The 24178-nt window shown below is 45.5% G+C and overlaps 1 protein-coding gene across 1 annotated transcript in view; it reads right to left on the bottom strand.

Moving 5' to 3' along the window:
• NOTCH3 (notch receptor 3) overlaps nt 1-24178 on the bottom strand; it is a 190294-nt gene that overhangs the window by 68161 nt on the left and 97955 nt on the right. The window contains exons 9-10 of the mRNA XM_069231695.1: nt 19914-20027; nt 3637-3750 (exon numbers count right to left, since the gene is read on the bottom strand). Of these exons, the coding sequence (XP_069087796.1) occupies nt 3637-3750; nt 19914-20027 (228 nt within the window). The remainder of the gene's footprint in view (nt 1-3636; nt 3751-19913; nt 20028-24178) is intronic.

Below are 24178 nucleotides of genomic sequence, written 5' to 3'. Positions count from 1 at the left end.
TGGTGTGGTCCAGAGTAGTGTTGTTGATTGGTGCAGAGTATAGTGGCGTAGAATGGTGCAGGGGTGAGAATAGTGCCGCAGAGTGCAGTGGCATAGATTGAATTGCTGCAGAGTACAGTGGCACAGTGGTGGAAAATTCAGTGTCGTAGTTTACAGTGGTGTAGAGTGACAGAATGCTTTAGGGTGGAGCGCAGTGGTGGAGAGTGGCAGAATGCTTTGTGGTAGAGCACAGTTATGGAGAGTGGCAGAGTGCATTGGCATTTGGTACAGAGGTGCAGAGTATAGTAAAGTGCAGTGGCATAAAGCAGACTGGTGTAGTGTGCACTGGCACAGTGTTGCGGAGTATCGTGGAGTGAAGTGGCACAGAATTCAGTGGCATACAATGCAGTGTCATACAATGCATTGGCATAGATTAGAGAGGCAGTGTAAAATACATTAGCGCAGAATTGAGTGAAACGGCGTAGAGTAATGGTGTAAAGTAAAGTAGAGTGCAGTTGTGCAGAGTAGATTAGAGTGGCGTACAGTGGATTAGCACAGAGTGCAGTAGAGTGGTACAGAGTAGAGTACATTGGCATTGAGTGTAACTGGCGCAGAGTGCAGTGGTGTAGAGTGGGGCTGCGCAGAGTAATGGGGTAGACTGGAGTGCCACAAAGCAAAGTGGTAAAGAGTGCATTGGCGTAGTGATGCAGAGTGGAGAGGCATAGAGTTCTATGGTGCAGAGTGCAGTGGCACAAAGTGTAGTGGAATGGTGCAAATTGGACTAGAGAGGATTGCAGTGGTGTGGAGTGATGCTTAATAGAGTTGCTTGGTGTAGAGTGGAGTATGCATTACAGACAACACATTTCCAATTGAAATGACTATTGCATTTGAACAGACATTCAGTTTTACTGAAAAGGCTATACATAGCACAAACAATGTTTGGAAATGGTGTCGCCTAGTGTATTGATTTGTTTTGATCACATTGAAGTATTTGTTTCCAACACAGTTAAGAATTCACAAAAATGTGCTTCATTTGCACATTGCTAATTCTGAAATACTTGGACAGTTCATTTAAATAATGTTGTGTGCTAGAAAAAATACCCTTTCCTCTGCCTCCAGTGTCCAGCAAGATTGTCACATAATAGTCTCACTTTGAGGTTGGAGAAAGAAAAGTAAACACCAACCTCTCGGAAGACAGAGCTTGAAATTTGCCCTGTGTCTTTGAAGGCACTACAAATGTGACAAGATAAGAACAAGACTTATAGACCTGCTTACCAAAAAGAGCACTCATGGAAGGATACAAGGAGAAGTAGTATGAAAAGGTTTATCTGCTTGGAAGGGACGAATTGAACCTGGACAGCCCAAGACAAATAAAGCCAGCAAAAAGAAAAGGAGACAATATGAGTTACAAAGCAAAAATCCAATGGTACGCTATGGGCCGAATGAATTCCCAAGGAAGCTTTCTGAATGTCTCCAAGAGGTCTTTAGCAACCTAAAAAGAAGACCAATTAGCTTTACAGCTGCTCCATGGTGCTGGTTTGATAGCGCACCCACAACAAGGTCCCACATGGGAACCAAATACAAGGACTGCATTTCAGAACTGGTTACAGCTGCAGTCACGATTTGGGGTTGATAGGAGCATCGAGAGAACCAGGGGCACCGACTAAATCTACGGACTCGAGTAGCGCCCTCTGGGAGTAGGTGTTTAAAGGTCGTGAACAAACTCCACTGTAAACATGAATATCTCAGTAACAATTAGGGCTAAGAAGACCAACGTAACCGTATTGGAATCTGGCAATGAGACTGCAAACTGGATGCTCAAGTACTAGGGGTGTAGAAACAAATCTGTTCCTCCTTTGATTCATTTTGGCTTATACAAGGACATCCGGAGTGTCGGGTAGAGTGGGAACAGCGCAGACTCGACACACATGCAATCTGGTACTGTCTGGCATCAGTTGCGATATCCAGCGGTTGCGGCCATGTCCTCGGCGATTCTAGCCAAACTACTTACCAATCCTTTGTAACATCTGCCACCAGGATCCAGTCAGCTGGGTTTGACTTTGTGCACTCGTGAGTAAAAGCCTGCTTCTTTCCCATCACGGAGCAGTTCAGCTTCAGTTCCTTCCAAGCTCTGCACCGGGGTCTCTTCCGGGTCTAGTCCTCGCCCAGTAAACTACCTCCGAGAAGGTGTACTGAGTCTCTAAGACTAGGCGTGTTACAGGCTCATTCTGCCAGTATTTATCATAGTTCGTGGTAAAAAGAGGAATGCCATGGCCAGCCAAAATATATGCTTATTTTGAATGTGAAAGGCTCCTCCTATCGGGGTGGCTTTTGTAATCGTTCTCACACGTAGACTGGGAAAAGAAGGGCCTGACAGAACTAGTCAAGGCCGTTTGTGAAATGTCCACAGACTTTGTCTAGGTTTTGCTGGTTGGGGGGGGATGCCAAGTACGGTACAGCAAAGGAAAGAGAGAGAGTGGGGTTCAACAGAGTTGAGGAAATATGGCTTTTAAACAAAACAAACAAAACTAGATTCATTTTATTCCTACGTGTATCAGGCTTTAACAATAAGAATGCTAAGAATGTCCCAATATGGCTCTGAGCTGAAGCCAACAAAACAAACAAACATAAAAACACACACACTTGGACCCTTTCTTCAGCTTATGTTCTTTGGTGTACTTCACACATGACCCAGAGTATGTTTCCTTGTTTTTTTTCCATTCATCTATTGTTCACATTCCAAATCCCTGCATGTGTCTTTGAGGAATATTTTTTATTTCTGCTGCAATACCTATGCGCAAGGAACTCAAAGACCATGTTTATGCATTTTGAAACCTTTAACTCTGAAATGTGCACAGACTTTACTCCTGGTGCCATCATGTTCCTTGCAGCTCCTTGCGAGATAAAGGCTGTGTACAAGTATATCCACACGCACTGCTGATTACACTAATGGCAAAACAGAAATTATTCTCCACATGGCAAAACTTAGAAATATTTGAAAACGGCTTCAAAAAAAGAAGAGAAAAAGAAAATGGGAGTCTTGTGTGACCTGTTTCACTAGCAGTCAAACATTCTTTGGCACTGTTCCTGGTCCTCAAAAGCTCCAAGGTGTTTATTGTTCTTCTGCAGGTACTACTCATACTTCACAATCGTTGGATGGAAGAATCAAGGAATCCTAATGTGGCCCATTGCAGGTTTTATGTCAACATTTTAGCGATTCATTTGTGACAAGAGGGAATTTTGAGCCTAGGCACCATGTGGCTACACTATGCAAAGCATGCAACTCCATAGGTAACATTCATGCAGAAAAATAGCGTTTAATATAGTGGTCATTGTCTTAATTTCGTCAATTCCCAGTGTTGTGAATAATGGTATTCATTTTACCAAATTGACAAGTGAATGTAGCAACATCAAAAGAATTGCCTTGGCCGTATTAGAATACACACTTGTAATCTGTAAATCACACACCGATGTCTACATGGACCCGATAGCTTTCAACCTAATTTCACTAATTAGAAACAAATCCAAAAAACGTGGGTTCTTGCCAGTGTGTGCAGTCACCTCTGTACCCATCACTCAAAGGTCTCAGGATCCGACCTCCTCAGTAGCATTTAAGGCCATACACAGGCAGGCGCACAAATACACAAATCTACTTACCTTCGGCACATCTACATTCATATCCGTTGGGGCGGTCCACACATTTGGCTCCATTTTGGCACGGAGTGCTGGCACATTCGTCTATATCTATCTGACACATGGACCCAGTGAACCCTGTGGAAGAGGTAAGATGCGAGGTCAACAGTCAGTCCTTTGGGTACACAACAAATTACCATTTCTGAAATCTGCTAAGAGTACCAAGCGACAGGACAGCAAAGGCGATAAACGCTGCTTAAAATGGTATTCATTTAGAACTATTTTCTTTATCTGTTCTACAGTCTTCCTCCCTCTTGTCGAGTTTTTTTTTTTTTTTTGAGCGGCCAATGAGCCATACACTTGGCAGTACATTTTTTCCTGCTTATTCTTCAATAGCCCAGATGTCTCTACAATATACGAGACCGCATCAACTGCGCTTATGATTGTGCTATAGTAGATAATGAATTGTGAGAAAATAACCAGACATATGAAAAAATGTTAAGTCAAAATGATGGATCAGTTCCGAGGTTGACCTCTTGCCTAATACAACTGCTTACTGGCTCATCGATAGACAGCTGTGCCCTGATATTCAATGGAGACAGAGCAAACCTAAAATCTATCTTGCATCAGTTATATACAGCCTGAAGGGAACTGTTCATGGACCAGTGCACAGTATGCAAGACTGTAGTCACATAGCAATGAATGTACACCCATATATTGAAGAGTTTCACATTAGGACAATGCTATTTTCTGGGGAAGAGATTCAGTTTATGTTGAGTTCATGTGGATGTGAATTATGAAGTCTGAACCATACTACAGCCAGGCTGCAAAACTAGCTGAAAAAATAAAATAAAATCAGGAATCCAACATTTAGCTGAACATTTGACTCTCAGGTCAAATAATTCTGACTGGTACATTGTAAGGAGCTGGCTCTGTGTATACTATATCAAAATGACAGTGTGCACAGAGCCCAGAGGCATGACAGAGGTTAAAGTAGGTAATACTAATGCTCTCTTTTCCGGTAGTGTGGTTGAGCAGTAGGCTTATCAGAGGGTAGTGCAAATCATTTGTTGCACACACACAAGCAATAAATGAAGCACACACTCATGACTAGCTCCAGGCCAATTGTTTTTATATAGAAAAAATATACTTTACTTTATTTTTAGAACCACAAGATTCAGTTTGCAGGTAAGTAGCAAGCATATGTATCAACACCACTTTGTTTCAATTCAGTAAGTTAATCTGTTTCAAAGAAATAACAAAAATCGGTTTTGAAAGCTTCCAGTGCAATTTTTCAAACACAGTTTGTTTTGGGGGGGGGTGGGGGGGGGGGGAGTTAGTACAGTTTTATGGTAAATACAAGACTTACAGTCCTAGCCTCCAAGAGTTAAGATGTTCACAGGTTGGGTTTCCAGTTAACCCCAAACACCCACCACCTGCAACAGTGGGCTTGCCGGGAGAGGAGGTCAAACATTTAAAATGGGTTCCTATGGAGACTGGGGGGGCACTCTGAATTGGATCTTCCAGCAGGTAAGGTAAGGCAGACCTGAGGGGGTGGGTGGGGGGTGTGTGCAAGTGAACACGGGGGTGGTGGAACACAGGTCAGCATCAAACACATCAGTGTCAAAGGGTGCAGGGTGCAAACACAGCGTCGGGGTCCAAAAGCTTTTCAATAGGGAAACCCTGTGAGTCACAAAGATGCTGCAGGCTAGGTCCAGGGGGTCGGTTCTGGAAAACCACAGGCTGGACAAGGAGGACCACCTGCTGAACACCAGTGGTCAGATGTCCCAAGGCCAGGGGGCTGCGGATGCAGGGGCACACCCTTGGGCACTGGGAATCTTCATCCGGTTCTCTCGGGTCCTACTGATTTCGGCTGCAGGCGTCGTCGTGCTGGCCAAGAGCAGGCAACCCAGGGTGGACAATAGGTCAGAATCGCCTGGGGACCTGCTCTGGACCAGTAGGCCACCCGGACACAGGCCGTGGGTGTCGGGTGCAGAGTGAGCAGGACTTGTGGATCTGGGGCAGTTCTGGAGTCCTTTGCTGGAGCTTCTTTCTGGGCAAGGCCACTGTCCACATGAGATCTTGGTCCTCTGGGGTGCAGGCAGTCCTCATGGGGCTTTCTGGAGGTTACTGGTCCTGCAGGATGCGTTGCCTTTTTGTAGCAGTGGCTTCAGAAGCTGGAGAAAGGCCTGTAGGGCTGGAGCCAAATCAGTTGATGTCTTCAGTCTTCTCTGCTGGGGGTCAGCTTAGCAGATCTTCTTTCTTTTTGTTGTCTTCTTGAGGTTGCCAGAAATCTGGTGAGCTAGGTTCAGGGGTGCCCCTAAATACTAGATTTAGGGGTGTTACAGGGGTCAGAGGGCAGTAGCCAATGGCTACTATCCCAGAGTGTGGCTACATTCTTCCTGTGCCCACTCCCTTTGGGGAGGGGGGCACATTCTTAACCCTACTAGTCCCTGTCCACCAAACCAAGATGGAGGATTCTGCTGGGAGAGGAGTCACTTCAGTTTGGTCCCAGCTTATGTAGTCACTCCTTGTTTTTCCTAATTTTCCCGCCGAACTTGCAGGCCAAAAGTGGGCTTTGTCTGGTAGCATCTCCACTAGCTGGAGTGACCTGGGGCACGGTAACAGAACACCTTGGCCTTTGAGGCTCATTGTCCGGTGTTACAGTTCCTGCATGCGGGAGGTGTGAAGCACCTCCACAGAGTGCAAACTTGTTTTCTGGCATCATAGAGCACAAAGGCTTTCACCCCATGAGGTCATAAACTTATCTAGAAGTGGCAGGCTGGCACAGACTGGTCAGTCCTGCAATAGAAGTTTTGCTAAAATTCAGGGGGCATCTCTAAGATGCCCTCTGGTTGCATTTTTCTGTAAATCCAACACTAGCATCAGTGTGGGTGTATTGTACTGAGAAGTTTGATTACAAACTTCACAGATTTCAGTGAAGCCATCATGAAGCTGTGGAGTTCGTAATGACAAACTTCCAGCCTGTGTACTTTATATGGCCACTCTGCACTCTACAGGGTCTAAGCATGGACCTAGACACTGTAGGGGCATATTGCTCATGCAGCTATGTCATCACCTGTGGTATAGTGCACCCTACATTAAGGCCGTAAGTCCTGATAGAGGGGTGAATTACCTACGCAACAGGCAGTGGTTTGTGGGCATGGCACCCTGAGAAGGGTTCCATGTCGACTGTCTTTTTCTTCCCACCAACACACACAATGGCAGTGTGCATGTGCTTGGTGAGGGGGTCCCCTAGGGTGACCTAATGCATGCTGCAGCCTTTGGGGACCTTCCATGGCCCTTGGTGCCATGGCTACCTTTTACAAGGGACTTAGCTGTGTGTCAGGAGTGTGCAAATTGTGGGAATAATGGTACATTTTTAGTGAAGGTACAATGGTGCTGGGGCCAGGTGTCGAATCAGCATCAATATCAGGAAAAAAGTGTTTTTTTTTTTTTTGTGGGGTGGGGGGAGTAATCATGCCAAAAGGGATACTTTCCTACATACATGAAATGCAGACAGAATGTAAAATGATCCCCATCAACAAGAGCTCCAAAATGGCACATTTGTATTTCTCACAAACCTTGCCAGCCTAAGGCTGGCCCACAGTTGAAGATTTAATAACATCTCCACCAGTAACATAACTCATGTAGAACAGCTTGTAGGCTTAAGAACAGCCCAGGGGACTAAAATAAAAGCTTATGGAGTAAAAGTTGTAGAAATGTGAACTTTTCTCAGCTGTGAGATTCAAAACCTAGTATTTTGATTGTCTCATTATGACTGCCAGGGAAACCGTACCTGGAGAAAACATGGGAACTTTATACAGTGTTGAAGGGACTTTTTCAATATAGTCTTGGTTTGGAGAGGCCCATTTAAGAACCAGCATCTCAAAGTCCTCCTCTAGTAATGGGATGTGGTATAAGAGCTTGTGGTCCTATACATAATCTTAATCTGGAGAAAATATGCCCTTTCTACAGGGAAATCTGCTTTGCGTATCTCTTTCAGAAGATAGACAGTACACAGATTCTGTACCATTTAGAAGTCAGTCTTATCTATCAGTTGACAGAAGAGGTGCGAAAGAAAGCGGATACATTTCCTGCCACTCCCACGGGGAATGCCTCATATGGCTTTCCTCATGGGGCAGAAAAAGAGATACTGGAAAAAGACAACTTTATAACACAATAACTGCAACCTGTAAGAACAGCCAATAATAACCAAACTTTAGGCATACAATCAAAATAGTCTGTGCGAGAAGGGGGCTTTTTTTTTTTTTTTTTTAATGGGAAAGCAAGTGGTGCTCAAGCCCCAAACATCTGCCACTACAACAGTATACTTGGCGATATTTCACCACCATGCAATGGACTGTTTGGCAAAACAAAAACAATGTTTTCTTTCATAATCAGTATATTTATTGACGCATAGCTTGTGTGCTCAGACTATAGAAAGCCCCTCCCTTATACAACTCGTGTTAATCTTGGCACTGGGACCAGGTAAATCTGACAGAGTTTAGTAGGGAAATACACAGTTTCTGCCAGCCTGAGTAAACACCGTTGTTAGCCTCCAACTAGGCCTCGGGAGTACTAACAATAATTCACACTCATCCATGGTGGCATGTGATGTATGTCAATTAAAGGAAAAATGAAAACTGAGCAATCATATGGGAGGAAGCCAAATCATGGGGATAAAAAAAAAAAAAATAAGGAATGACAATTTTATGGCTATATAAATACATTGAAAATTAAAAGAAATATCATTTTAAGGAAAAATCCAAAATTACAGTTATACTTAGGTGAAGTTTAGGGGTAGTGAGGAATTTTGGGGTTCAGGGATGGGTGATGTTTAGAGGAGGAGGGGGGGGGAGGAACGGTCGGGATGGGTGATAGAAGGCTAAAAAAAGTGTTTAAGGTTCAAAGATGAGGAGTGTACAAGTGGTGAGGGGTTTTTAGGGTTCAGGGATGGATGGAGTGTACAGGTGTTGAGGAGTTTTTATAGTTCATGGATGAGAAGAGTTTAGGACTGGTGAGGGTTTGAAGGTTCAGTGATGGGTAGAGTTTAGGGGTGGTGGAGGGTTTTAGGGTTCAAGAAAGGGAGGTGTTTAGGGACTGTGAATGGTTTTAGATACCAAGGACAGGTGGAGTTTATGGGCAGAAAGTTTTGGGTTAAGGAGTGAGTGGGATTTAGGAGTCAGGGATGGGTGTAGTTTAGGTGTTGAGGGGTTTTTAGGGTGATGTTTGGGGGGTGGAAAAGTTTGTTAGGGCTTAGGGATTAATAGAGTTTTGGGGTCAAGGATGGGTGTGGTAATGGGTTAAAGGGGCAGGAGGGGTTTAGGAAGCTGGCCTGGTGTGTGGTGAGCACCTGTGGTGTTATCATCTTATAACAGGTTCAGGTATCCCATATTCGTGATTTGTAGACAGTGTCTAGGAAGCCAGGTTTCTCTAGAGGTAGTTGTGGATGAATAGTCAAGACTTATCTAGGAGACATGCAAAGCTTATGCAATACCACTACAGTCACACTGCACTTACACACATGAAAAAAACAGTATTCCAAAAATAAAGGTTGCTTATTATAGTAATACAAACACAAAAATACAATATAGGCAACACTCCACTAGGAGTTGAGTAAACATGCTCTTTTAGACACATTAGAAGTCAGTGATCAGCATAGAAAGCAATAGCGAATAGTAAAAACAATAGCAAGTACTGAAGGACCTAAGGGGAGACAAAATCATATACTAAGTAAGTGAAATGTGAAAGGCATTCCCCCCCCCCCACCCAAGGAAGTGGAATCAGTAGAGGGGAGCTGTAGGAACTAGGAACCCCAAAAGGTAAGTACCAGGGTGTTCCCCCCCCCCCCCCCCCCACCCCCAGGGACCAGGATAGGAGAGGTATGTACCTGTTTTTTCCCCAAACCCACAAGAGAACTTTGGAAAAGGACTGTGCAAGACCAAGACAAGCATAAACCAAACGTGGATCCTGACAGAAGAGAAGCTGCAAAAGAAGGCGACCAAGTCCAGTTCGAGTTGGAGTGTCTGGCTGTGGCAAGAGCCACAACCCACCCTTCTGTTGATGCAGGACCAGGTTGACGGTGGATGAAGAAAATCAGCAGTGCAGCACAGGTGCATAAGAGGCATTCCAGTAGTGATACAAGTGATGTTCCACATCGTCAGTCATGATGCAGTCAGTGGTGCTGTAAAACCACCAACAAGCCTTGGCAAATGCAAGAGTCGGAGAAAAGGTTTTGCAAGGCTGAAGAGGACCAGCAATGCCCAGGGGACTTGACCCAAGGAGGGGAGTCCGAGGTGACCCTCAGCAGCTGGGAGAGTCACAAGAAGAAGAGGCAGCCCCCACAGATGACCCACAGGCAGCAGGCACAGGAGTCACAGTGGGGCCCACTCAGCACACCTGAAGAAGTCCCACGTTGCTGGAGCAGCAGGCAGGAGACTGTGCTTTGCAGGTTAGGGTGCTGGAGCTACACAAAGCCTGAAGGTCTCTTGGAGGAGGAACAAACAAGCCTTGGTAGCTGCAAGAGTCGCGGTGCACAGAGGTGCTGTCCTGCAAGGAGAGGCAAGGGCCATACCATCTCCCAAGTTTTTATGAAGCTGGTAGAGAGGAACAAGGAGACCACTCCAGACCCACCTGTGATGCAGGAACCAAGCAGTTCCGGAGTAGAGGGGATCTTCACAGCCAGTCGTCGTCATAGTTGGTGCCTGCGGATGCAGGGAAGTGACTCCTTCGCTCCAAGGGAGATTCCTTCTTACTTCTTGTGCAAGCTGAAGACTCCTCACCCTCGGAGGATGCACAGCCAGGTAAATGTTGCAGTTGCTGGAAGGAGCAGAAGAAAATGTTGCAGGAGTTGCATATTGTCGCTTCCTGGAGGGTCCAGTTGCAGTCCCGGTTGTCAGAAGATGAAGTAAACTATGCAGAGGAGTCCTGCTGGAATCTTGCATGTCAAATCTGGAGACCCACCCATGAGGGTGACCCTAAATAGCCCAGGAAGGGGGATTGGTCACCTAAAAGGGTGACCACCTATCAAGAAGGGGCTGTGACGTCACCTGCCAGACCTGGCCACTCAGATGCTCCCAGGAGCCTCCGCCCACCTTGGATTCAAGATGGCAGAATCAAGTGGCAACCTGGAGGAGCTCTGGACACCACCCCTGGGGTGGTGATGGACAGGGGAGTGGTCACTCCCCTATCCATTGTCCAGTTTGGCGTCAGAGCAGGTACGGGTGTGGGGGGGGGGGGGGGGGGGGGGGGTTCCCTGGACTGGTGCAAACCGTTTTAGGCAAGGAGGGCATCAAATGTGCCCTTCAAAGCATACCAATGGCTTGGACAGGCTACATGTAACACCCATTTTCAAAGGAAGAGGATGTTGCCTCCCTCTCCCAAAGGAAATCCTTTGTTCTGCCTTCCTCTGCTTGCGCTGGTCAAGTAGCAGGAAGGCAGAAACCTGCCCGAGGGGTGGCAGCAGGGCAGGCTTCCCAGAAAACCACAGAAGACTGGTAGGGGCAATGCTGGGGGGTCCTCTAAGGAGCCTGAGAGTGCATGGAATCATACAACCAATAGTGGCAACAGTATTGTGGTATAATTTTGACATGTTTGATACCGAACATGCCTAGGTTCGGAGTTACCATTATGTAGCTGGATCACAGGTAGTGCCCGTGTCCAGTACACAGGTAAAATGGCTTCCCCACACTCACAAAGTCCAGAGAAATGGAACTGGAGGTTGTAGGGGCACCTCTGCTCATGCAGGGGTGGCCTCACACACAGGTCCCTGCACCCTACCCTCTGGGCTAGGAGGGCCTGCCTCAGGGGTGACTTACAGTGGCCTGGTGTAAAAGGTTGCATGCACCTTTTCACACAGGCTGCAATGGCAGGCCTGCAGGCATATTGCATGGGCTCTCTCATGGGTGGCACAATACATGCTGCAGCCCGTGTGAAACCCCTGGTGCCCCAGTGCCCTGGGTACCTAAGTACCATACACTAGGGACTTCTACGGGGGCACCAATATGCCAATTGTGGGGTGTGCCAAGTCCTAAGCAACCAAATTTAGAGGGTGAGTGTAAGGAAATGCCTCCTTGGCATGGTTATCCCCTGACTTTTTTGCCTTTGCTGATGCTATGTTTTCATTTGAAAGTGTGCTGAGGCCTGCTAACCAGGCCCCAGCACCAGTGTTCTTTCCCTAACCTGTACTTTTGTTTTCACAACTGGCACACCATGGCATCCAGGTAAGTCCCTTGTAACTGGTACCCCTGGTACCAAGGGCCCTGATGCCAGGGAAGGTCTCTAAGGGCTGCAGCATATCTTATGCCCCCCTGGGGACCCCTCACTCAGCACAGACACACTGCTTGTCAGCTTGTGTGTGCTGGTGAGGACAAAACGAGTAAGTCGACATGGCACTCCCCTTAGGGTGCCATGCCAACCTCACACTGCCTATGCAGTATAGATAAGTCACCCCTCTAGCAGGCCTTACAGCCCTAAGGCAGGGTGCACTATACCATAGGTGAGGGCACCAGTGCATGAGCACTGTGCCCCTACAGTGTCTAAGCCAAACCTTAGACATTGTAAGTGCAGGGTAGCCATAAGAGTATATGGTCTGGGAGTCTGTCAAACACGAACTCCACAGCACCATAATGGCTACACTGAAAACTGGGAAGTTTGGTATCAAACTTCTCAGCACAATAAATGCACACTGATGCCAGTGTACATTTTATTATAACATACACCCCAGAGGGCACCTTAGAGGTGCCCCCTGAAACCTTAACCAACTACCTGTGTAGGCTGACTGGTTTTAGCAGCCTGCCACACTCGAGACATGTTGCTGGCCACATGGGGAGAGTGCCTTTGTCACTCAGTGGCTAGTAACAAAGCCTGCACTGGGTGGAGATGCTTATCACCTCCCCCTTGCAGGAGCTGTAACACCTGGCTGTGAGCCTCAAAGGCTCACCCCCTTTGTTACAGCACCACAGGGCATTCCAGCTAGTGGAGTTGCCCGCCCCCTCCGGCCACGGCCCCACTTTTGGCGGCAAGGCTGGAGGAGATAATGAGAAAAACAAGGAGGAGTCACTGGCCAGTCAGGACAGCCCCTAAGGCAACCTGAGCTGAAGTGACTCTGACTTTTAGGAATCCTCCATCTTGCAGATGGAGGATCCCCCCAATAGGGATAGGAATGTGACCCCCTCCCCTTGGGAGGAGGCACAAAGAGGGTGTAGCCATCCTCAGGGCTAGTAGCCATTACCTACTGCCCTCCCTGACCTAAACACACCCCTAAATTCTGTATTTCGGGGCTCCCCAGAACCTAGGAACTCAGATTCCTGCAACCTAAGAAGAAGAGGACTGCTGAGCTGAAAAACCCTGCAGAGAAGACGGAGACACCAACTGCTTTGGCCCCAGCTCTACTGGCCTGTCTCCCCACTTCTAAAGACACTGCTCCAGCGACGCTTTCCCCAGGACCAGCGACCTCTGAATCCTCAGAGGACTGCCCTGCTCTAGAAGGACCAAGAAACTCCAGAGGACAGCGGCTCTTTTCACCCAAGACTGCAACTTTGTTTCAAAGAAGCAACTTCAAGACAACTGCGTTTCCCGCCGAAAGCGTGAGACTTGCTACTCTGCACCCGACGCCCCCGGCTCGACTTGTGGAGAAACAACACTTCAGGGAGGACTCCCCCGCGACTACGAGACTGCGAGTAGCCACAGTTGCCCCCCCCTGAGCCCCCACAGCGACGCCTGCAGAGGGAATCCAGAGGCTCCCCCTGACCACGACTGCCTGCTTCCTAGATCCCGACGCCTGGTAAGGACTCTGCACCGCAGCCCCCAGGACCTGAAGGATCGGAACTCCAGTGCAGGAGTGACCCCCAGGAGGCCCTCTCCCTTGCCCAGGTGGTGGCTACCCCGAGGAGCCCCCCCTTGCCTGCATCGCTGAAGAGACCCCTTGGTCTCCCATTGATTTACATTAGAAACCCGACGTGTGTTTGAACACTGCACCGGCCGCCCCGTGCTGCGGAGGGTGTACTTCCTGTGCTAACTTGTGTCCCCCCCGGTGCCCTACAAAACGACCCTGGTCTGCCCTCCGAAGACGCGGGTACTTACCTGCTGGCAGACTGGAACCGGGGCACCCCCTTCTCCATTGAAGCCTATGCGTTTTGGGCACCACTTTGAACTCTGCACCTGACCGGCCCTGAGCTGCTGGTGTGGTAACTTTGGGGTTGCTCTGAACCCCCAACGGTGGGCTACCTTGGACCCAAACTTGAACCCCGTAGGTGGTTTACTTACCTGCAAAAACTAACTAACTCTTACTCCCCCCTAGGAACTGTGAAAATTGCACGGTGTCTGGTTTTAAAATAGCTATATGTGATTTATGTGAAGACTGTGTATGCTATTATGATTATTCAAAGTTCCTAAAGTACCTACCTGCAATACCTTTCATGTAAAGTATTACATGTAAAATTTGAACCTGTGGTTCTTAAAATAAACTAAGAAAATATATTTTTCTATACAAAAATCTATTGGCCTGGAATTGTCTCTGAGTGGGTGTTCCTCATTTATTGCCTGTGTGTGTACAACAAATGCTTAACACTACTCCTTTGATAAGCCTACTGCTCGACCACACTACCACAAAATAGAGCATTAGTATCTCTTTTTGCCACTATCTTACCTCTAAGGGGAACCCTTGGACTCTGTGCATACTATTCCGTACTTTGAAATAGTGCATACAGAGCCAACGTCCTACAGTGAGAGCACAATCACTGGAGTCCTGGTTAGCAGCATCCCAGTGAACAACACACTGACAGAAGGCAAAAAGTGGGGGTAACCATGCCAAAAAGAGGGTACTTTCCTACAGGGGGTGACTGGTGTTTACGAGTTGTGCGGGGGGGGGGGGTTCAGGAATGGATGGTGTTTAGGGGTAGTGAGCGGTCAGCAAATTAAAAGCATTTGAAGTAATTAGTTGACAGTGAAAAAAATACATCCAAACTAATGTCTCCTGAAGTAAGGGTCCGAAATAATTTCATTTACACCTTATAAAATAAACATGCAAAGGCCAATTTAAAAAAAAGAATGAAAAAAAAAAAAAAGGGCATTCTAGGAAAAGGTGTTTATGAAATGGTAAATGCCATTTGCCCTGCAAACTTCCGTTAAACAGTTCAGGTGAAATGGTTTCTCAGTAATGGTATTCCATGAAATCACATTTAACCAGCGGCACGCACTTCGATGCCACACCGAGGATTTATTCCGCACCCAGCATGAAAAAAGCTGCTCTTGCATTTTCCCCATTTCTAGATAGACATTACCACTGTTCTCATTGCTACAGCAGCAGACCACCAAGAATGAGTACCTTGGTGAAGACTCCGATCCATGCCCGCTCTGATTTATTATTTCTACTGTGTGCAACATAATGGCTGGGCTGTCTATGGACTTCGATGAAAGTGAGTTTTTTAGTGGATTTGGAGTACAAGCTATAAAAAAAGCTTACTTTCAAGAAACTAGGGTTGAGATGGCAGCGAAGCCACCTCCCTCCGGGAGTGTGTACATGCTGGACACATATGCAGCTATTATGAGGGCCTTGCCAGTGATCAGTATTGACAGTGTATTTCCATCTTTGTTGAACTGAAAAAGGGGACACCTTCCGGCTTTTGGGGATGACAGGTCACCACATTCAGACTGTTAAGAAACCACAGAAATTACAAAATTACAAACTAAGGCATCTGGGTGACCAAAGAATCTTTCTGGCAGATCTGTGACCAAAAAAGCTTATGTTTATTATTCAGAGGTACGGAGTACCGAGAACCACAAACAGAATGGAAGCACATGCACTTCAAAAGTGGTTTTGTCAATTTTACGAAAATGTGAGACTGGGTAAAATTAAATTTGTAGGACAATGGCAGCTGCTTTAAAGTTAATCTGGTGAAGCAGAGTAGAAGCCCAGCACTGAAGACTAAAGCTATATACCTTGACCGATAACCATATACTTTACCCCTGCGGATCCCATGTGAGACTAAAAACACAAGTTTCAATTGGTAATGCGTCTCCTAGAATCGCCTCAGATTTTTTATTGGGATGCGAAAAGGACGTCTTTTGAAAAGTACTACCATAACTTTGGTTCGAATAGACAAAGCATTGTATAGCTTGTTTCAATATTTACATTTGAGTAAACTCAGACTCGGACACGGCAGAGTCAACTTTCTATTTACTTTATGTATTTAAGGATTTGTTTAGCATGGACCTAGCCACAGGGACATCTTTCTCTCAGTTTAATCACAAAAAAATACAAGAAACAAAATGCCACAGGCATAAAGTTGTCATTTGCATCTTACATTAGTGGACTGCCACGTCATCCAATAATGAGATGCACCAACAGTTTAAACCAGTTCATTTATGACATTATTTGAATATTCTCTGGATGATTTATTTTCCCAACAAGCATTGGCAACACCAGAAGGTATGGTTTTAATGTGCTAACACTGCAGTGAGACACTGGCGCGGGAGCCAGCCAGAGTAATCAGACAGCTATAACTGTAAAGTAGTCCCTCGTGCAGCTCAATGCAGGCACTCGTGTGAAGGAGGAAGGATACACTTAAACGGGAAAAAAAGCAGATGAGAGGTGAATACTCCACTGGGATGTGTCAAGACTTGATTGGCAAAGTCTCTAACCAGTGGCTGAAAAAAGCTCGCTGAATAAAGTCAATGGTTAAAAGGGTGGGACCCAAAGGTCTCCATCTATACTGTTGTGATAGAGGTTTGATGGTTTGCTGTCAAACCTCGGACCTACAAAGAGCGTCAGGTTTATGAATTTGATGAAGTTAGCAGTGATAGAGATCTAGAATCAGAGGCGGGTAGAATCTCAGTGCACAGGGTAGCCTACCCCCTTCTCAGCGGGAGGGCCCACCGGCGCACATTTTGTTCTCGCTCTCAGGGAGATCACCCTTATTCCTTAAACGGGAAGCGTTCAATGTTACTGTTGATTATCCTTTCCCTACACTGGTGTGCAGAACTTCATGCAAAACATGGACACTGATATGCTAGAGGGTCAGCTTATACCTTGCCTCGGTGGCAGTCATACCAAACCGACTGGCCAATCAAATGCAGAACAGACACCAGAGCATTTAGTGGGCAGGCGGGCCCATGTCCTTCTGCGAGCGGTTTCGATCTTGGCTTCGGTTCAGTGATTGTCACAGTGATCGCCCAGGTGTTGCGATGGCCTGCTCACACCCAGACCTGCTCAAATAGGTTTGGTGTCAGACGAACAAAATTCGTAATCAATCATTTTTATTGCTTTAGTACAAAAAATAGAGAGGAAGAGAATGCCGCCTCATGCTAAACTGAAAATGTTGGAGGGGAAAAAAAAAAGTCCTGGCACAAATTAATTCTCAGAAAACATGGCCTGGAATTCACCTGCAGTCAGCCAGAACTTAGTACTGATCTTCTCTAGAAAAGCTGACACTAGAAAAACAGCTTTCCAAGAATAACTTTTCATATAGTGTCTTATACCAAAATGTGTGGTAGTTCTAGGCAATGTAACTAGCAGGTGTTACGGTTACCAAACTCAGTGGTACTTAATTGGCGGAGCTGAGAAGGATGGAAAGCTTAGTTGGCCTTTCCCGGTTTCAACCAAGTCACCTGCAGACCAAAGGGGGCGTCATGGATAAGCGCTCAACTCACCACTCTCCTTCGCACAAGTGTTTTGTGCCAGTGGATATTAAACTAAGAATATCTGATGAAACAACACTCAGACCAGGGGAAGCTAAAACACCTTTCCTTGGTAGTCATCGTAGACTCTCAACTTAAGTTGTTGATTTCAGCACTCTTGATGCATGCGCACACTGCTTTTACATGAGAAAGACACTCTGGGTTAATTGATACATAATCTTTACTTAATACTGGAGCTTTCACCCGGTGCAGAGATTTATCACCAGTAATTAATGAAGAGCCACTCCCTCATTCACCTGTGAAAAAATAGATTATTGAGCACTAATGGAAACAAACGTTTCCCTGCTGATAATCTTTATACGGTTTCCAAGAAGGTGCAGGACTGCTAAAATAGGTTGTGTAGAGATGGGTTGGCGAATGATGGAGCATTATCTTTTCAAGAAGAAGAAGGTTCAATGGACGGCTACCAGACAGATGGTTTCGAAAAGCTGCAAAATAATCACCCCTAAAGGAATAAATACACCATATGATCAAGGAGCGGATTACAACCAAGAAATCTATTTAGTGCAGTGGTTCCCAACCTTTTGACTTCTATGTACCCTCACCTTTTCATTACTGGAACCCAGGTACCCCCACAGAATCAATATTGGAATCCAGTCGAGTCATTACTGAAAACTGGGGTCCTAATCTGTTAATATTATTTCATTTTCTAAGCAGTTGCGGACCCGCTGAGGATGCTTCATGTACCCCCAGGGATCACCGGACCACAGGGTGGAAACCACTGATTTAGTAGATTACATGGAAGGCATTGAGACAATACAACAAAGGATTTGCACATCATTTCCCTATCAAATCATACTTCAGCGAGAACTGCATTAAAACCAAATCTGAGGATATGAGTGTGTGCTGTTTCAGCGCGCCTGGAGTGCAACTGGTGCACGAAAATCGCTTTTGCCATACCTAGACACAGCATTACATCACTGCCACTAGCGACCTAGGAATGGCACCCAAAACGTATTGTGGGCCTTTCTACTTAGAATTCGGACGCTAGTGCAAGGTGATTTGCAGCATGTTATAAAATTTAATAGATTCTGCCTATTTTCGGGTGATCTGTGTGAGTGAAGAAAGGTTGAAATCAAGAAGGACGTTCTCCTTGATAATTGGTGTTTTCTGACAGGGCCCTCCCAGGCGTGGGGAGGATGCTCGCTAGAGGGTACAAAGAAGACGGTGTGCCATCCCAGGGGTTTAGTCAATCAGATTTTTCATTCCAGAGAAAGGGGGCGGGTATCCTCACAAACAATGGACAGAAAGCGAGAAAACTGACCAGCCAGTCCACTGTCAGTCACCCTTCAGGCAAGGTGGGACAGGTACTGGAACATTAGCATGGAGGGTGTGAGTGGGAAAATTAAGAGGCACAAAGTGAACACCACAACAATCGTCAACATTTATGGGGGTAGCTTCCCACAAAATTCAAGGTCCCACCACCTACTCTATGGCCCTAACTTGCTTTCAGAACATGTGTGCTATTATCTGTTGATATTGTTCTTGGTTGGGCTTCCTCCTGCTTTGATGCAAGTCAAACAGGAAAGTGGCTGCAAGACTGGAGCAGGCTAATGCACGGTTTAGAGATTAACTATACTGCCTCAAGCCTAGCCAGCTTCGGCCAGCCTTGTGTGGAGTATAATGGCATGAACGCACATGTCAGATGACATTACCCTTTTTTCATTCAGCTGGGGTTCACAGCTGCCATTTCTTAAATGCGGATGGTTGATAACTTTCAAGGTATCTTTCCTCATTACGATGCCATTCTTTTTAGTGTATCCTTGTGTGAATATTTGTGAATGGATATTGGAGCCGGGTTTAGGGCAGGAATGCGCTAGATGTTGTGTCTAATGTGGATGTGTGTAGGCGGGTGGGTGTGAGGGTATATATAAAAAATAAAATTTAAAAAAAAGACAGCAAAAAGAAACAAGCATTTGCAATGTAATGGGTCATCCGAGTAAGAGCTATTTGCGTTGGAAATTCCGAACTGGATATTTCTTGCCACATAAATTGAAAATAATAAGTAAAAGAGAAGTTCACTCCCAGTCACACGTATTATCCATGTAACAGGGTCGATGTGATGTAAAGCGCTCGACTACTGCCCAGCGAGATCGTACTGCGTAGGAAATAAATAGAAAAATGTAGTCCAGAAACCATACGAAAAACACAGAGCCTCGTATGTTTTCAATAGTGGGCCGGTGCGCTCGAGGAGGCTAAACACTGGAAAAGGCATGACGTATGCATGCCTTCCACTAATGAAAGAAAGCTAATTTTAAAAGACAAGCCCACAAACCAAACTCATGGGCGTGCGGTGGACGTGGTTACAAGCCCATAGAGAGATTACAGCAGGGACAAAGTGCTTTGCGCTCAAACCTAAAACGAAAAGGGAAAAAAGAAGGACACACAGCAGTGACAAGCCAATTACAATCTAGTTTATCATTTGCATATTCCTAACACTCCAGTAACAGAATATCTCCACCTATGGGCATGGTGAAACAGGAAATCCCACAAATGCATGGAGATAGTCAAGTGCTAATGAATAATACTGAAGATCGTCTGACAACTGTTAGGGAGACAGTCAATGAACGCAATCAAAATGGGCACTCGCTTGTACTTACCGGAGGGGCAGGTGCAGGTGAAGCCATTCACAATATCCTTGCATACGCCGCCATTTACACACGGGTTACTGTCACACTCATTCATGTTGACCTCACAATACGTGCCGGTGAAGCCTGCAAAGGAAGAAAGTTAATCAATGGGGTAATCTGATAAACTATGTGTGCACGCATGCCCAATCCCACTTACACAAACACTTCACACCCACCAGGTTACATACCTAGATATAACCTACAAATCAAAGAAGCCAATACATGAATGCACTGACGTCAGGATCCCTCAACGGCAAGCTCTGTTTGCATGCAGAGTTCCAGAGCTCTGTGTACAGCTTAGCGGGTCAGTGTATAAGAATGCCTTCTGTGCATCAAACAGCAGAGGAGATTACACCTCAAAGTCAGAGGTCACTTAATGCATCAAGGACGGCCAGGGTGGGAGAAGGAAGCTCATGTAATGGTCTGCAAACAGAGAATTTCCATAAGGCAGGAGCTGCGTACCAAACAGAAGTCCACATTACATTCCTTGTTAATTTGGTATGAACACCCTGGTTTCCCTGCTTCAATAATACTCATGATTTACCAGCACAACTTAGTTTCAGAGCACTTGGGAGACAAAGCTAAACAAGATACACGTGGAGGCAAAATGCTAGTGAGTTACCAGTGCCGACTGATAGAAAAATGTGCAAATGCCTGCGCATAGTAAAAGAAGGAAATTCCGGACGTTATCCTTAAACCACAAAGGTACACTCAAGTGATAAAAACTTCACAAGACTTGCCCTGACCCTGTCCATGATTCACCAACCATGTCCAGGCTGTTTCTACAAGGTTTCTTTCAAGAGCCACATTGAAGCAAATAATCACTAGAAGAGTGTTGCAAAGGATAGAGCACAAGAGCTAAGGCTACCAGAATTTCCATAAAAACAGTTTTCCTACTCTGCTACATTTGTTCTTCTCCCTGATTAGAATTTGATTCCAAAAACTAAAACACATGGGCGGGGAGAAAACTGCGTGTGTCCAACAAATCTTCAAGGACATAAATGGGCCAGAAATTCCAGCACATAACTGTGTTCTCTTTGGATTAAGTATCCACTGAGTAATGCTTACGTGAAGTGTATGGCATTTCCCCTGTAGCTGCCTTGCAAATGTCAACGGGTACGTGTTTCTGGAAAGCCACAGATACTGCCTTAGCACTGATGGCAACCACAAAGTCTCAGCAACTCAAAGACTGCTCTAATGCTGTAATATTTTGATATACAAAAGACTACCCACTTAGCAACAATCGTCTGGGGAAAGGCCATCAAAAGTAACAGATGTTTAGTCCACTGCATGTAGGATTTCAAGGCCCTTGAAAATTCATGTTTGGATGGGTTTCCTCCATGGAAGAAGCAAAGTCCTGGCCGGTAATCCAGAACATTCCTCTCTTGGTTTAAGTGAAACCCAGTAAGGCCTGAAGATCCTCGATTCTTACAGCGCAGATAATTACTACCAATAAGGCAGCTCCTATATCGGCAAATAAATCTCCCACAAAGTGTTCTCCGCATTGATATACAATTTTTTTGAGGCCAGACCAGAAGCAGCAAACACTGAGAAGCTGCCTACTTTTTTGAAGGTTTCAGATGCAAGTGCACAACTAAGTGCCATTTTTCCACTTGAAGAGGTTTCGCTGGGAGCATTCAGGTGAACCCTATAGGTAATGGGTATTGTTTCTGAAAATCAGTTAAAATCCATGTTTGCAGCCAAATAAGCAATATAACGTTTTCTAAATTGTTGCAAAGGTGAGGGTTTAAGTACCCACAATTAAAACATTTTTTACTGGGAAGACTACCAGCGCTTCCCAGAAGAGGTTCGTTAATAATGGTAGAGCATTTACATTTTTCAGTAAATAAAAAAAAAAGGATAAGAACAAGATGTCAATCAAAGCCGCTTTGAGAGAGCGTAGGTCTCTGAGGCCCAGCAGCAGAACCCAAGCTACTTGTTTTTGCTTCGCAGTTGATGCATCTTGAACTGAGGCCTGATGATGTGTACATACTACTGTTTCAGAAACGAGGCTCATAAGCACATACACTGACGCAGAGGAGTCAAACCGCTACCATCCTACCCTCCCATCCCAAACTCCTAGCTGGCAAGACCTGGAACATGAAGCCTGAAGGTTCAAGAGGATGCAGAGTCCTGGAAACAGGAGGGGGTGGGGGGAAGGGGGGTTCAAATACTATGACCTTGGGGTTGAGGTGTTCTTAAATTTTTGGAGAATCGCGCACATGAAGGGAAGCGGGTTAAAGTCAAAGAAACCTTTCGGGCCGCTCCATTAAGAGTGCATCTCCCATACGCGCTTTCTGTGCTCCTACCCTGCATGTAAACATTAGTCACAGTTGTTTTACGTTGCAAAATGTTACAGTCTATAACAAGGTAAGCAGCGACTTGCAACTAATCTACTGCTACTTTCTTCGCCGGATGAGGCAGTTGACGGCAGCAGGGTTGCAAGATGGCGGAATGCACGAGGCCAGGTTGCCTCCCTGACTGTGCAAGTAAGCTACGGAGTGAAGTTACCCATCACTTGACCAACATTCCAGCTTAGTAAAAATTCAGACACCGAGTTCGAGTCCCGAGTTTGAGGTAGTGACCAGGAATGTCTTTCTCCTGGGCTTGCTCAGTGGTACTTTGCTATATTTTGCATCTGTCTGTCATTATTTAATACCCAACAGGCCTGCTGAACGCACACAAAACTAAATACACATCCTGTTTTTCGCAATTACAATCAAAAGTTAAAACCAGACCATCAGTCTGAGCGGTAATTCCATTTGCAGTCACACGGTGCACACTCTTGTTATAAAATAGGAACACTACACCAAGATTTTACACTTTCGGTCCATTTTTCTTCGGTGTGCTAATGGAACAAAGCCTCAAATATTTCTCATTTAATAATTAGTTCAAAAATATTGCTTCTTTCAAAGTGCAGTGTGTTGACATTGGACTCCGATAACGAAGCTTCGGCTCATTGACAAAGGTGGTCCACATTACATCTCAGTCGGATTACGCAAGTATTTTCCCTCCTCTTGCTCAGGTGTCCACATAAACCTGTTTATCCTCGTTATTGGTTCAATGCCCCATCTAAATCGAAGCTAATTTCTCACAATATTTCGGGGACGCCACACAAAAAAAGTGAATTAAACATTAACTTTTATATTTTCAGAACGTTTATAGCGATTTTATATCGCCGTTACTGGCTTTGTAATATGCAAACAGATGTCCAGAATGCAATTTACTACAAGTTTTGTATGCGAGGTTAGGATCCATGAGAGGCAACGTCCGGGGACAGTAGTCCGTGGGACCGCATAAATGTTTTTGCCATGCCGTTCTTTCACGACTATGGTTTATAAAAGCATGCGTCCAAGCAGACGCGGAGTACCTCCTTATTGGATGCGCCCAAGTAACGAAGCAGTGAAGATCAAGGGATGATTTTTTATTTATCAGGATCATTTTCGCCTCTACTACGATAAAACTAGAGAAACATTTTTGTACTGCATTGAATGTATGAATCTGCGTTCACTACTACAACTGCACCAAAAACAGGTTTCATTGGGCCACATTGATTTCAGTAGCATGGCACATTATGAGCATATACAGGAGTATAGGGTCAATGTATTATGTTAAAAGACCTATTAAATGCTCTAATACCTATACAGGTGTCCTGACCCAGAAGAGAAACTGAACTAAACATAGCAGGTGTGAACTATAGCCCAAACAGCCAGGTCTTCAAAGTTATCCTAAAATTCTGGCTTTCAAGCATCTTGCGAATTAGTACAGGAAAGTATTACATAATTTGGCAGCCGCCACTGCGAAGGACCCTCCCCCCCCCCCCAGAAGCTTGTTAAATCTAAGTATCGCTAGTAAGAATGCATGAGGAGAGTGAAGGGCGTGACCAGGGACATATGATCGAGGGAGAGAGAGTGAGCGAGAGAGTGAGAGCAATTGAGATCGGTTAGGACACTTTCCATAGTAAAATCATTTTTTTGTTTTGCTAATAATTTTCTGTCCTCAGCTCCTTCTTGGAAAGCTTCAGGGTGATCAGTCAAGTGAGGGTTGATAATTCTATTTTCCGTAACAAAATTGAGCAACAATACCGCAAAAATGGCTGAACGAAATTACACCAAGTTTGGCAGAAAGCTAAATCGGAAAGCATTTTTATTTGGTGTGAATCCATTTAGTAGTTTGCGAAATCAAGATAGATTATATATATATACAATTGTTTTTTTTCACGCTGCAGAGAATCC

Source organism: Pleurodeles waltl, chromosome 4_2 (assembly GCF_031143425.1).
Source record: "Pleurodeles waltl isolate 20211129_DDA chromosome 4_2, aPleWal1.hap1.20221129, whole genome shotgun sequence".
NCBI lineage: Eukaryota > Metazoa > Chordata > Amphibia > Caudata > Salamandridae > Pleurodeles > Pleurodeles waltl.
This window is presented reverse-complemented; position numbering and strand designations above follow the sequence as displayed.